The sequence below is a fragment of the Lonchura striata genome, chromosome 2, assembly GCF_050655825.1.
Source record: "Lonchura striata isolate lonStrDom1 chromosome 2, ASM5065582v1, whole genome shotgun sequence".
Lineage (NCBI taxonomy): Eukaryota > Metazoa > Chordata > Aves > Passeriformes > Estrildidae > Lonchura > Lonchura striata.
This window is the reverse complement of record NC_140704.1, coordinates 38,607,637-38,622,212: the sequence shown is the minus strand read 5'-3', so window position 1 is coordinate 38,622,212 and position 14,576 is coordinate 38,607,637. Positions and strand designations below refer to the sequence as shown.

Here is a 14,576-nt window from a genome sequence, read left to right as displayed (position 1 = left end):
GCCTTCCCGCGCCTTCCCGCCGCCTTCCCGCCGCCTTCCCGCCGCCTTCCCGCGCCTTCCCGCCGCCTTCCCGCCGCCTTCCCGCCGCCTTCCCGCGCCTTCCCGCGCCTTCCCGCCGCCTTCCCGCCGCCTTCCCGCGCCTTCCCGCGCCTTCCCGCCGCCTTCCTTCCCGCGCCTTCCCGCCGCCTTCCCGGCGCCGCTGCCCGGCCGTCGCCAGCAGCGGGCGGGAAGCGGCGCCCGCACGGCGCGGGGCTGAGCGGAGCCCGGCGTGGGAGCGCCCCAGGGCCGTGGGCTGCGGTGAGGCGGCGCGGCCGCGTCCCGGGCGCGCTCATCACCCGGTAATTACCTGCCTTCACCTGCGCTCTCTTTCTGACCCTGCCTGAACACAGCAGAAGCGCTCCATGTTCAGCCCGCTGCTAGGGGAGGATATTTATTTCAAGGGAAAAGCTCTCTGTGTGAGGAAACAGGGACAGGACTGTGGCACATGCCTAATGGATGGAGAGAAATAAAATCCACAGGTTTCTTAACAAAGGCCTGTTTCTTACCATAAAATGGTGATTAGGACAATTTAAGAGAGGTTCTTTTTCCTCTCTAAAATGTCACTTCCACACTAACACTAAAAGAGAGGTGTTTTCCGTTCATAGAATGACAGAATCAGCAAGGTTGGAAGAGGCCTTTTAGATAATCCAGTCCAAACATCAACCCAGATGTTTGGTTAGACCACATCATCCAGCGTTAGATCCAGATACCTCTTAAACCCCTCCAGGCATGGTGACTCCACAACCACCCTGGGCAACCTATTCCAATGTCTCACTGTCCTAACAGTGACAAACTTTATATAATATCTAATCTGATCTCCCCGTCTCAGCTGAAGGCCGTTTCCTCTGGTCCTCTCCCTGCAGTCACACCTCACTACATTCTCCTTTTGGGCAGTTGTAGAGAGGGATGAGGTTCCCCTGAGCCTCCTCCAGGTTAAACGACCCCAGCTCCCTCAGTCCTTCCCCATAGGACATGTTTTCTTCACAAGCCTTGTTGCCCTTCTCTGGACATGCTGCAGCACCTTAATGATCTTTTTAAAGGGAAGTAAAACTCACCCAAAACTGAACACAGTATTTGAGGTGTGGCCTCACCAGTGCTGAGTATAGGCGGATGTTCCAGAGAGCATGACTTTATTCTTAGGCTAGTTTTCCATAGGCAGTATTGGGGTCACTTGCAGGCCTGGGATTTCTTACTTCAAAATTCTAATGAGATCTTGTCGCTGTTCTGGAGTAATGCCTTTAGGATTGTCTCTGCTTGGGTTGGATTGTTGGTGCTTAGACTAGGGAGCGAGCTAGGATCATCTAGCTGGGCACTGTGTTTTGGGCAGGGATGGCTGAACAAGGGCATGTTGCCTGTGATGCCTCTGTGTGAAAAACGTGAGGGCTGGCATAAATACCGAGACGGCCAAGGGATGTTGTCATAACTGGTATCCATTACTTTCTCTCCTAGCACTAAATTAGCTTGCAGGGCATCAATCTTTGCTACCAAGCAGAAAAAGAGTATAGTTATTATGTTTGTGTGTGTATGGACATATAAAAAGGGAACACAGTCTAAATATCAAAAACAAGACTTTAAAATGCCAGATTCAGTTCTTCACAGATGCAGATGTCTTGTTAATAAAATAAAATATGTCATTGTTCAAAAGTTAAGTGTTAAGTACATGTAAATTTGTTTTCTACCATATGAGTAAAATTGTTATTTACATCTCAGAACTTTGTAAAAGTCAGTAGACTTTTGGGTTTTGAGTGACTGGGTAAGAATTGGTGTAACTGTGACAAAGAATTTCTAATTCCTTTAAATCCCCTGTTTTTACTGAACTTAAGAGTAATGGTAAATGCATGTCATTAGAAGCTGTAAAGTGGAAACCAGTTAGCTCCTAAGGTCGCATATGAGACTTGGAGGAACTTCTGCAAAAAAATAATGGAAAATATTCCATGAAGTGCACAAATTTTTTTTTTTTAATTTTTTTTTTAGCATCAGTAGACATAAGCTTGTAGGTGTTGCTCTAAATCCCTATTAACCACAGCTCCTCCAGTCCACTATGTTTCAGACTTGATTTACATTTGTTATCTCATGCAGCTAAGCAAAATGCTTTGAATTTAATATGTTAAGCTATCAGACACTGACCATGCTATTCAAGATCTAGAAGGCTCCATCTTGGTCAAATGTTAATGGTATTCTGCAAATGAGCATTTATGAACATATTACATGGGGGTTTTCCCTTTTTTTTTTTTTTTTTTTTGGCAGGTGACATTGGTGACAGAAGAAAGACAAGAATGATTACATATCCATAACTCCCAGCAGTATGTCAGGTAATCATATTTAATAAGAGCATCTGTGCAATATTTCTAGCTTTTCTGGAGTGATTATTGCTAAATATTTATTGAAAAATGCTTGTTTAACTATTTCTGAATTTATTGGTGCTGAGAATGGATCTCTTTCCTCCATCCGGAGCGTAGTGATGTGGGACACATTGTAATCATCCCCAACGTTTTTAAAATACATGCTTTCATAGTAAACCCTATTATTTGATAGTATGAAAAGGTGTGTATTTTTATGGTTACTTTGCTGCCTATTGAAGCAGAGGTAAATATAAGAAGGAAGCAGAGACCATTGAGGCATTTTGTGGAATAAAGTGGAATACTGACCCTTTGTTGGTGTGTCAGGCTCTGACTTGGCATCGCTGCCACAAGAGGATCGGGAACGAGTCCTTAGGCTGCATCAGCAGGCCCTGCTAGAGTAGCTTTGCAATGTCCTGCAGTCATTCTGGGCATGGTGATTTCATTTGGCAAATACCTGTTTTGAAAGAATTTAAAGCACTGGCATCTAACTTGGCCTCTTCCAACTCTCTGTTGTGCTCTCCTCATGCTAAAATGTGTTTTATGGCATTTTATTACAGGGATTGATGTTGCTGTGGTTTTAGAGGGAGTAGTTAATAGTTTCTGCTGCGTGATGGCAAGAGATGAGGAAGGAAGTGCAGTGTGCCCACTTTATCCTCACCTTATCTGTTGGGTCTGTGGCTTCCTGTGGAGGGTGGGTTTGTGGAAGTTTTCCACTAGCACTCTAATCAGTCCTGTCTCCCTGGACTTGCCCCTGGCAGGGCAGCTCTGCTAAGCTCAGAGAAACACAAAGCCTAGTTGGAAGGACCTATATTTTCTTCATTTCTTTTGACAGAAGTCAGCAGAGAAAATATGTGCAAAAAACATCTACCCAAAAAAAAAAAAAAAAAAAAAAAAAAAAAGTTGCAATGGAGATGACTTTACAGCTGTAGATGTCCAGCATTTTTTCAGTATTTTTCATTATGAGCAGTTCATATTTTCTGTTTCTGATTATAGGAATTACATTCCCTACATGAGAGTAAATATGAAGAGAAGCATGGATGAAATTAAAGTCTTTCAAACTGTATAAAAACTTCATAAATACCATGATCCTGAGCCAGACAGGAGTCATTTTCTAATGAATGATAATGGAAGTTTAGATTCTGTTTCTGAGTCACTGGAATATGGCAGCAGAATCTAATATGAAACCGAACCAGCTGGCTAAAATAACAGGCTATGTTATTCTGTGGCTTTGGTAGATAATTTTTCCTCCCCATATGTTGTTTCTACTGTAGTATGTATTTTCCACTTGTAGGCACTGCCTGAAAGCCTTCAGGTTCTAGTGCAATCTAGAGAAGTTTTTCTAACAAGAGATTGCAGAATTTGACATTGACAGTAAAACTAGTCTTTAGTACATTTGCAGACTAAAAAATTTGTCATCATCATTTTTACAGGCCCCCTTCAGGTACTAAAAAGCCGCAGAAAAGTCTCCCCAGAGCTTTCCCTCTTCAAGGCTGAACAGATTCAACTTTTTCAAGCTTTCATTATAGGAGAGGTGTTTGATTCCTGTGGTCATCTTGGCCCTCCTCTGGACTCACACGTCTATGTCCTTCCTGTTCTGAGGAACCCAGAGCTGGATGTAGTGATCCAGGTGGGGTCTCATGAGAGGGGTTTAGAGGGGCAGAATCTCCTTCCTTGCTCTAGTGGCCACACTGCTTTGGATGCAGCCCATGGTGTGATTGGTTTTCTGGGCTGCAACAACAGTGTTCATCAGCAGTTTTACAGCTGACACCAACAATTGCTGCCCACAGAGTAATGTCTGAGAAAAAAAAACTTTATTGGCATTATAAAATTAGTACTATCTTAGCAATAAGAGCAAGTTATTTTGTGTGCATACATTTGCACAATAGAATAGTAAAAAAGTTGGAAAGTATGTAAAATAATATTCAAAATTCTTTTGTTTTAACACTGTAATGAAGCTGCTGGTTTAGCATCACTCTTCACTGGCTATAGCTATCACTGAAGACTCCCTTTCCGTACATTTTCTGCCAAAATGCAGGACAAATCTTGAGATATATTTTCATCTTACTTTATTTACTACAGTGAAAACTGAAGAAGAAATTCAAGAAAGTGTTCCAAAACCTAGAAAATAGTATTTCTAAAATACAGTAAATCTCATAATTTTTACTTTCATGGCAGATGAAGAAAGAATGTAAAGGGTATAATAGTGGTTCCAGAAAAAGCTACAGCAGTTCTTTCACTGATTTCAGTAAGGCCAGGGTTTTACTCTTTTTACTTGGGAGCTTCAAAATCAACTCAGTCATTGTGTTTCTACTCAAATATCCACACTGTTCTATTTGGTAATGACTGTAAAGTTAGATCAAGATAGGAATTATAATAAAATTAAGTGCTTACATTGGGGAATATAATTTAAATGTCATAAATGCATATTTTCAGTAAGTAGAATTTAATATGCAACATTTCTTGAAACAGGTCCCTCATTTGGAGAAGAAAATTAATCAGCTTTCGTGCAACAAATCCATTTGAAAACCAGTGTCTCCAAGGGTGTTGCACATAGTTTCCAAGAACTGGGAAAAGTGATAGAATAGGAAAGGTACCACATTTTCTTCATGAGTCTTTTCACTTTAATGCCCACTACCCTATAAACTTGACATTAATTCAGGCAGAGAACAGTTTATTGTTTAATATCAGCTGAGAAATTACTTCTCCCAAATTTCTATAATGATTTTCCTAGGATAATTTAATTTGACATACATCACTGTCTGACACTTCTTTTGCCTGCCAGACCATGATAAAATCTGACTAATTCAAGTGTATTATTTCTTTTAAGTAATGGACTTTTTAGGAGGACAGTAAATACTTTAATATAAGGTTTTGTTATGCCAGGATTCAGCAGCTTTGTAATGAGCTTTTGGGGATTTTCAAAAGGTTAACAAGATTTATATTGTGGGATGTTTTTGCATGAAGCTATGAATCACTCCATGATGGCTCTTATTACTTACAAGCGTATTTCTGAATATGCAGTTAAAAATATCACACTTGCTAAGTTTTAGGTTACAGACACTCTGGGTTAATTTTACCCTTTTTGGGTTCAAAATTTAATATTTTTAGAAGTGCTTTGTGAAAGTACTATATAAATACAGAAGCCAAGTAGTCTGGGAAACATTTTGTAATGTTTCAAATTTTATACAATTCTTTAATATGTTGTGTTTTCTTTCCAACTTAGGAATATCTGCTCTTTTTTTCCTCAGAAGATCACACATTAAAAAAAAAAAAAAGGAGGGGAGGGGAATTTTATGAGATTTTGCAAAGAACAGAGAGAACAAACTTTTTTTTGTAGTAATAGCAGCATTTTTTTTAGTTTTGTAGCATTTCCTAGTCATTTTAGGTACATTTCATGATGTTAATGCTGATGTGTTTATTCTGTTTTGTTTTTAATGATCTATCAGTATATTTAGTCCCTTTCTGTAGTAGTTTTATTTAAGCCAGAGATGTTTCTTTTGATAACTTATTTTTCTGAAATTTATTTCTGGTGGGAGCGGACTGTTGTGTTTTAAATTTTGAGTTTAATTTTTAAATTGTGTAGCTGTATTTCACTACTGACATCAGGCAAGGAGGACTGCAAAGTGCTGTCAGTATAAAATGTACTTGTTCATTTTGCAGGCAAGAAGCTTTTAGAGTAGTTATTTTAAAGGAGTAAAATGTCCTTCTGTTTTTTCTAAGTCTTCTCCAATAGCCTATAAAATAAAGCACTTTGATGTGCTTGCCACAGGAGTTGCAGCCTGCCATTTTATGATATTCAAGAGCCTGACCACAGCTGCTGTTTAGTTATTCTGATAACTGTATGTCGGAGCAATGAACTTACAACACTTGTCTTTGGTATTGATCCCTATACATAGAGAGGACTTTAATTTTTTTTTGTGCCAGTTGTAAAGCTGTTGGCAAACTGTAGGATCAATCCAATTGAGCATTTCCCAGTTATTTCCATATAAAAATACCTTTTGCATTCACTAAATGCACTTCTCATTGTGTTCTTTAAAAGCATCAGATTTGCTGCAGTGCTATTGTAAAAGAAGACAAATGTTTAAGGAAATGTGTACATTCTGCCAATACACAAAGGCCTTTCACTATTGCTTTGTTGTGTTTCTGAAAATGGTTTAGACTTATACCAAACTAGAGTTTATTTTGAATTAAAAGAATTTTCTCCTCGCATCCAAGTTTGTCTTTCTTACTGAAGACGCTTTGATTGCATTGTTTGGGCAGACCTTACTTGTTTATTTACCTTTTTTATCTATAACAAATTACATATTTGTCAAGACTGCTAGTTTTAGTACCTTTGTTTCTTTTACCTGTTCATTACTCAGACCTCAGTGGGAGGTGGGATTTTTAAGATACTGGCTATCTCTTTTAATCAGTTTTAGAATCAAAATAACTTGATCTCTTTCATCACCTTGAAAAGAAAAAGCTTCAATTATGTGCATGTATCCCCAGGATTTTAGCAAGTAGCAGCCAAATATACTGTCCATTCCCCAGTGGGAAGAAATGGAAAATCTAATGAGAGATTATGGAAAGACCATGTGAATTGATTTGAAAGTTCACGAGGAAAGTAATATTCAGAATCAGGATTTTAGAAAAAGGTGGTAGTGATCTAAATTGATTTGTAGAAGTGATTTGAGTGATTTCCTAAATGGTTCACTGTAACTTATTGTTTTTAAAGATGTGTTTTACATATTTTGAACCATATTCTGAAAGCGGTGTTTTGTCTTCTCACTTCTATTTTAGTAGGTTCCCAGACTTTACAAGAATTATCTAACACAACATGAAGAGAGTAAATATCCGTTAACATTCCCTTATTCATACAAATAATAGTCTGCAGAATGAACCCTGGAGAGGTGGATTGCTGTGTGTGGGGAATTAAATCAATGTTGTTTTAAAACAAACAGAGGGAGGTGGTTCTGCGCATGAAGAGACAGACACTGGGATTCTTTGCTAGAGGGAGCTGTGAATAAAAAAGTACACAAGAGTAGACTGGGCTTTAGTTCAAAGAGAGATCCATTGGGTATTGCTGCATTTTAGAAAGGCCACAAGGGCTCAGGCAGTCCTTTGGGCTGAAGGAGTAGCTGGGGATTGAGAGACTCTTGGTGGGAGCTCTCATATGTGCTTGCTTTGTTCTGGGTATCCACTTACAACTCCTGTTGGAGAACAGCAGCTAGGTGAGCCCTCTGGTTCTGGTGTAGTTTCTCCTCAGAGAAACTCCCTCCCATGTGTTGTGCAGAACTATGAGAGGAAGAATGCATTTAGCATCTATGTGGCTGTACTGGTTACCAGTACCATTCTAGTTCCGTGGTGTGTCCTGGTATTTTACTGCTTTTCCCCATATAGCTTTGGTAATTATTTTCTTTTGGTAAGTTTGTTTTATCTGTAGCTGCTACAAGATTCTGTATTGGTCTATACAATTCCTGTTCATTTCTCAAAGGACAGGTTTTCAGAGAGCTCTTTACATGCCAAAATTCTGAACCCTGAACCATTTGCTTCTCTGTGCTCAGAACCTGCCTCTGGTTAACTTACAGATGAACTGCTATGTTCTTCTAGGTATTCTTTTTCTCTGATTAATATTTTCTCATGTTTAGAAATTTGAGCATAATGTCAAGCCCAGCTCTTGATAAGTGTATGTGTAATATTGCTTTAAAAGTTAATGGAAATTTAGCATGTTTTTAAAAAGTGATTGCACTGATTCACAGAGGATCTCATTAAGATATATCAAGAACCAGGATAAAGCTATTACATTCTTTATGACAAGTTTCCTAATATTGTCTTTTCTTACACATTAGAAACCATTTACAAAGTTTATTGTAATTATCTGTGCACTCTTCTTTACTGATAATTTAATACTTGTCCAAAAGATTGGAAATACTGAAATTTAATCTTGAAATCCATATTCTAAAATGTAATATTTAAATATTTTATAATAGTGCCACTGCTAAAGCAAGTTGCAGAACAACAACCCTGGATTAAATAACCCTGGCTGTTTATTTCTACAAGCTTGCACATATGCACGTGTTTCTGAAATATTAAAAAACACCTCATGGTTTCAGCAGACATTGCTTGTTCTACCTGCTACAGTTCTTTTCACTCTACAATTTTTTTCTTATAGGCATTGTAATTTTTGTATTTTAAAAATTCAGGAAAGAAATCACATGTTTTCAAAGGTTTTATTTAGCACATTTACAGAGGTAAATTTTGCATATTTAAGAAGAAGAGTCCGGCTAGTCTGTGTGAGTTGGGCTCCATCCTTCTGCTTATTCAATGATCATACGAGCCTAGTTTAAAAATTGTGAAAAAAACTCAGCTGTGAAGTGTTTCCCTATTTATAAGGAAGCATAAGGAGAAAATGCTATGCTTTCTAGGGGGGAGAAAATGGAAGGATAGGAGAGAAAAGAGGAAGAGGAGCAAAGAAGCAAAATAAATGAGAGAAAATAAAATGCTGTGAACTGACAGCAAGATTAATGAGAAGAAATGAAACCTTAGCCTTGTCTGGCATAGATGGTTTTGTCTTTCCCAAAACAAACACACATGAAAACTTTACATGCTTTTACTTATAGTTACTTTGTGGGGTTTAAAATGCTGGAATAAAGTATGAATCAGGTGTTAACTTTGCTAGGGACATGTCCTTTAATAGTAGCTTGGTTGCTTTTTTTCTTTATTTCACTCAAGTCATCAAATAAAAATCCTCTACAGTTTTATTGGACTGTGTCCATACACAGCTAGACTGCTTCATCAACCTACTGTGCACCCCTCAGTCTTAATCCTGATTACATTTGCCTTAGTTGATCTCCATGAAGCCAACCCACTTCAGTGTCCTTATATGCTTGGATATTTCAGTGGCAAAACAAAAAAAAAAAAAAACAAACAAAAAAAAAAAAAAAAAAAAAAAACAAACAAAAGCAGTTTTGGAATGTAAAATAACTTTTTTGTTGTTAGAGGAAGTGTCTTTGTAACTGGGAAAACAGCAATCCTCTGACATCCCAGAACTGTTAATTTACCTTTTGTCTAAGTGACAGCCTGCTGCTGCTGAAGGTGAAAAATAAATGTTTGCATTCCCTTTAAAAATGTGAGCAGTGTAGTCAGTCTCTTAGGAGCAGGGACTGATTGCCTGTGTGGTCACAGCAGCTTTCCTCACCAATGGATCTAGCTGTTAACTGGAGCTACTTTTGTATAAAGCAATAATAGTAATAGTGGTAATGCAAATCCAGCCTTGATTGCAACAGGGCAGATCCCAAGCAAGGAAAATTAGTGTAGCTCTCAGGGCACAGCAGAGGAAATTTAATGCAGTACCTCTAGGGTTGTTGTGAACATGGGGAACAGTGTGGTTCAGTGTGGTTTTTAGTCCTATTTTGTATACTCCGAGTTTTTGTCGGGATCAAAGTTCAGGGCTGGTATACAGCTCATTCCAGCAGGAAACACTGTCTTCCTGGCTGGCTGGCTACCACCTTCCATCTTTCTGGAGTTACAACTTAATGCCTGTCTTCACTTGAGTTGTACTAAAAATGAGAGAGCTTTTAGTGTATTGCTTCTTTGACCACTGTTGACAGTTACTAGTAGAAAATTGGGAAAAAAGGCCACATAACTGAGATGAAAACAAATAAATTGTTCCATATTTTTTCTGCAGTCCTTTATATATTGATGTTTAGATAACACTGTGTGTCTGAGAATAGGCCAACCCTTACAATTTCCCATTAAGGAAATTGCTTTGTCCTGTAATAAAATAATTCTGAGAGATCCTTTGCCTATCCTTTTAGTTAAGCTTAATGGGCAGCTCATCTGATAAAACTTTTCTCCTTCTGTAAAAACAAACTTGCCTTTAAAGAAACCTTTTGATGGGAATTTGAGGAAGTCTTTTGACCTGTTGACTGCTGAGATGCCAGTTATTGCTGCAATGTGCATTTTGAAATTGCTTGATGATTCCTTGATGAGAAGAGTTCTGGCCCTGCTTGTTAGTCCTTCTTAAATCTGAAACAGGGCCTGTGGTTTTAGTCATGGTTCATCCCAGGAGGCTGTACTGCTTCCTGCCTTGATTATACCCACTTTAACAGTAGCTAGAGGGAGAGAGAGGTGCTTCTCTTATAGATAAGAAGTGGAAACAAAATTACATTACCATCTTTTATCAAAGATTTTGGGTTGACAAGACCAAGAGCAGATGCTCAATGTGGTTTTTTGTTAAAAAAGAAAAAAAAGCCTTTGAGACATTCAGGCAATATATGTTAGAGCCAATGAAGTAGAATAAATAATGTAGTCCTCTCATGAAAACAATTTAACATGATAATAAAAAGAACAGTAATTTAAGACATAAACATCTTCTGTACCTCAGTATATGAAGTACAAGAATAGAAGACAAAATATAAAAGCCCTCAGTGGTAGTTCCTTGCAACTTAATCTTTGACTAGAAAAATTTGAATGTGTAATGTCCCTGGTGACTGAGGAGAATTTGTGAAATAAAGTAGAAACTTGTAAAATTAAATTAACTGTAACTAACATGGCAGGCAAAATAGTGAGACAAATTTCAGAGGGAACTAAAAGGAAAAGAGATCATATAGCTTCTTGATGTTTGGCTAGCTTTGGTAAACTCTTCCTGGGTAAATTCCAAATGATGGAAACTATAACAGAATAAATTTCTTCTCATAGTTTTAATGTATCTGTGATCATATTTCAAAGTCCCACAGATGCTTTGCCAACAAAGAAATTGGAAAATATGTTTTGATTTTATTTTTTAAGTTATGAAGGGATTTGGAGTTTAAAGGTAGAAATCTATAAGTCTTGTATGACACCCTCTCTGAATCCTTGGGGAACAAAATTCTTACCATAGTTGTGAATGTATGGGTTTTGATTAAAATCAAAGGTAACACAAATCCTCATAGGCTAAAAGACAGCAAAGATGGCCTTTAATATCAAAGATTAATTTGGGTAAAATATTTAGAAATTTTTACCTAATGAGATTGGACAGCCTGGATTATGAATCATTGATCTTGAGGACTAATAGCAAGACCTGAATAACTGAGGATATAGCTGACTTTTCTAAACAAGGTCAAGAATTGTGCTGAATCACTGGCCTGGTCAAGGAACTGACAAAGCATGGATCTATTGATGAGTGTATTATAGACATACCTGTATTTTTAATATATATATTGCACATGCCTGACTCTCGCATTTTGTGAAGATGCAATATCATCCACGCAGGGAGATCATCAGGGTGTGAAAGAACTCAAGGGAGAGTAGCTTTCTACTGAACCAAGTAGAGTGTTCTAGGTTATGCAAAGTCTAGAGGAAGGGTGGGTTGTAGTGCACAGTTCCTCTTTGTGCCACAGAAAATGAAGTGTGTAAGTTCAGATCTTAGAGGGAAGTTCTCAGTTCCCAGAGGGCCTTATCTGAGAAATCCTATCTCTTCCTCTGTGCTTAAATTTATGAATTCAAGAGAATATCTAAGTGTTAAAATGATGAAAAGAAGTTTTCTATTCTGTTCTATTTTTTTAAAATTGCCTAGTATTTCTGGGTTACTTTCACTGTTCTATTTTAAACTGATTATCCTCCTACAAGTGATATTCTCTTGCCATATTACCTGCATTTAGAAATAGTTTTTAATTTTACTTAGAAAATGATGTCTGAACTAAGAGCAGATCTATAAAGCTAGAAGTAAGTAGGTAAGGGAAGGTTATGTAGGTAACTTACCTGCCTTTTGCATTGAAGTCCATGATGCCAGCTACTTTCTCAAATTTGTTGGTTTTGATGTCTAGCTGAGATACAGTCAGTAGAAGAAACAGACTTGTAGCTGCAAATGTCAGGTGAGCATGTATTCCTAGCAGCAAAAAGGTGTTTACATCTAAAATTAAATAACATACTGAGGAAAGATGTATGAACATACAGGAATTAAAATAGGATAACAAAATTTAAAACTAACCACGATTAAGTTTTCTGAATTTGTCCTGTACTAACAATATTCCACTTAAGAGAAGTCCTAAGACAAAGGCTTCAGAAACAGCAATATTATGATTGATCTGGTAATTGAAATCCCAGTTTACTTTGAATTATTTTTTTCTGGAAATTAATGACTTGGCATGCCCTTACTGTTCCTTTACCGAGTGAAATGTATGTAAAATTGACTCTTATGTTGATTAGAACAGCAGAATCTGTTTAAAATTCTGATTAAAACCACTGTGGGTATCAGTCATCTGATATCTTGAATTTTCTATTTATGCAAGTTAAACATATATTTTGTATTTGAATTTTTGTTGCATATAATATAAAATAAAATAATTTCTTAAATACCGAATATGATCTTGGATGGGTCATTTTTACTGATTTTTGTTTTGCTATATTTAGAATAGAAATTAGGCTATATTTAGTTTTACAAATTTGTTAGCTAGTGGGATCTCATTTTCTTCTATACCAAATAATAAGCAATGGCCAGTTAGATAAAATCATGCAGCTTTGTTATTTTTCATTATCCACACTGGAGCCAAGTGTCTGTGCTCCTGTGATAAAATTAGCATCTCTGATACTCCACTGTGACCACAGGCGGAGAAAGGCAGTAGGTAGCAAAAGCGGAACTGCTAAGCATGCCCACATAAGAATGTCACACTTAGGTAACTGAGTGTCCCTCAGGTCAGCCTACGATAAGAGCAAAGTCAAACAAGGCTGAATCCTTGATGTTTTGTGTTTTAAGTATCTGAAAATTGTTCACGACCAGCCTCGACCTACAAGACCTCAAATGATCATATGAGCAAGGCAATAAATTGGTGGTAACTTGCCCCGGGGCCCATGTTGTAGCTGTGGTGTTGTGAAAGTTGCATCTAGTGTTAGCTTGTCCACATAGATCTGCCTGCTTTTTCAGGAGTCTCAGACGGGAAAATTTTGTATTCACTTTTACTGAAGGGGAACTATGGTGGCTGACTGGGCATGGCTGAAGGGTTCTGCATCGTATCAGTGCAGTCCAGTGGAGATGCATGGGAATACCACAGCATCAGGAGAGCTGGGGATCCACTTGATTTCCAAAACTCCACACCTGAACAAGATTTTGGCAAAGCCAACGGTTTGTAGCCCTGCAGTATTTGCCAAACATCCAGGACGTGGCCTCCTGTTGTGGGACAGACTGATTCACCTTCCTGACAGAAATCAGAAATGGAATGTTGTGGGCATGACAGAAAATCATTTCTGTAAGAAAAGACACTTCAAAAATTATGATATCCAGACGAATGGACAGCAGCTTTCACAGTGCCGACATGCTTCAACTTGGAGTAGTACAATTTTACAGCCAGGCTATACAAAAGCAAACTTTCAAATCATGTCAAGTGCCCAGGACTACCAAAAAGAAGAAAAAAGGTGTAAAGGTAACTGACATTATCATGAAGAAGACAGCAAATGCTCTATTTAGGAAAAACAGAAAGCAAAACCAGGTTATGTCTTTGTTTACTGTCAGGGATTTGGCCGTTGGTAAAAATATTATTATGCGGGGATGTTTTCTAGCTACCAACCTTTTTATTTTATTTTTTTAATCAGTGGAAATTGTGGTTTTTAGTTTTCTCTTCTATTTAATTTAATAGCTTTGTGAAGAGCCCTTATGACATTGTGGTGAGTACTTACTGGGGTTTTCTGTGTGTACCTAGTGCAAAATAATATCTCTTATTTTAAAGCTTTTAAAAAGTATTTCTCTCTCTCTTCATCTTATAAGTTGATTAAAATTCTTTTTGAACTTGGCCTTTTTTTAAAAACATATCTTTGATACATTAAAAATGCAAAGACAAAAGAAAGCATTCTTTTCTACTTCCAGGGTGTTCGGCTTTCACCTCTGACGGTGTTGTTTGCCTTCTTTTTTAATATTAACCATACCAAATGCCTCAGTAAGTGCATGTACAGAGCTCAAATGAGACTTCTTGTTAGGAATATTCTCTGCCTCACTAGTCAGGAGAATAAACCATTTTCCCTGAGGTAGGTTGTTTTGTTCACATCAGCACAGCATTGAAGAAATTCCATTTAAGAATCACAGTTGCTAAGGTAGTAGCACAAATGTACTGCTTAGGTTATTCTTATTCCTTTTGAAACTTGGATAAATAGTTCTTTGTTGCTCTTCACCTAAAAAATAATTACTGTATATTGGTAGAGGGGGATTACAAGATGTTTTCTTTTACTTAAGTCTTGCATCACTCC

The 14,576-nt window shown here is 37.7% G+C and overlaps 1 protein-coding gene and 1 long non-coding RNA gene across 23 annotated transcripts in view; both read left to right on the top strand.

The window, feature by feature from the left end:
* Positions 1-14,576, top strand: part of THRB (thyroid hormone receptor beta) — a 168,398-nt gene that overhangs the window by 117,751 nt on the left and 36,071 nt on the right. For 21 of the 22 annotated variants that reach the window (XM_021538085.4, XM_085569072.1, XM_077787104.2 and 18 more), the window contains one exon: positions 2,287-2,351. In XM_021538085.4, coding sequence (XP_021393760.1) covers positions 2,345-2,351 — 7 coding nt within the window. In that variant the 5' untranslated portion in view covers positions 2,287-2,344. Of the gene's footprint in view, positions 1-2,286; positions 2,352-9,466; positions 13,760-14,576 lie in introns of those variants that run through there. The other variant, XM_077787124.2, reaches the window with a different exon arrangement.
* LOC146768199 (uncharacterized) lies at positions 2,358-9,322 on the top strand. Its single transcript, XR_014951998.1, has 2 exons — positions 2,358-4,008; positions 4,851-9,322. It is a non-coding gene; the product is annotated as an uncharacterized LOC146768199 (long non-coding RNA).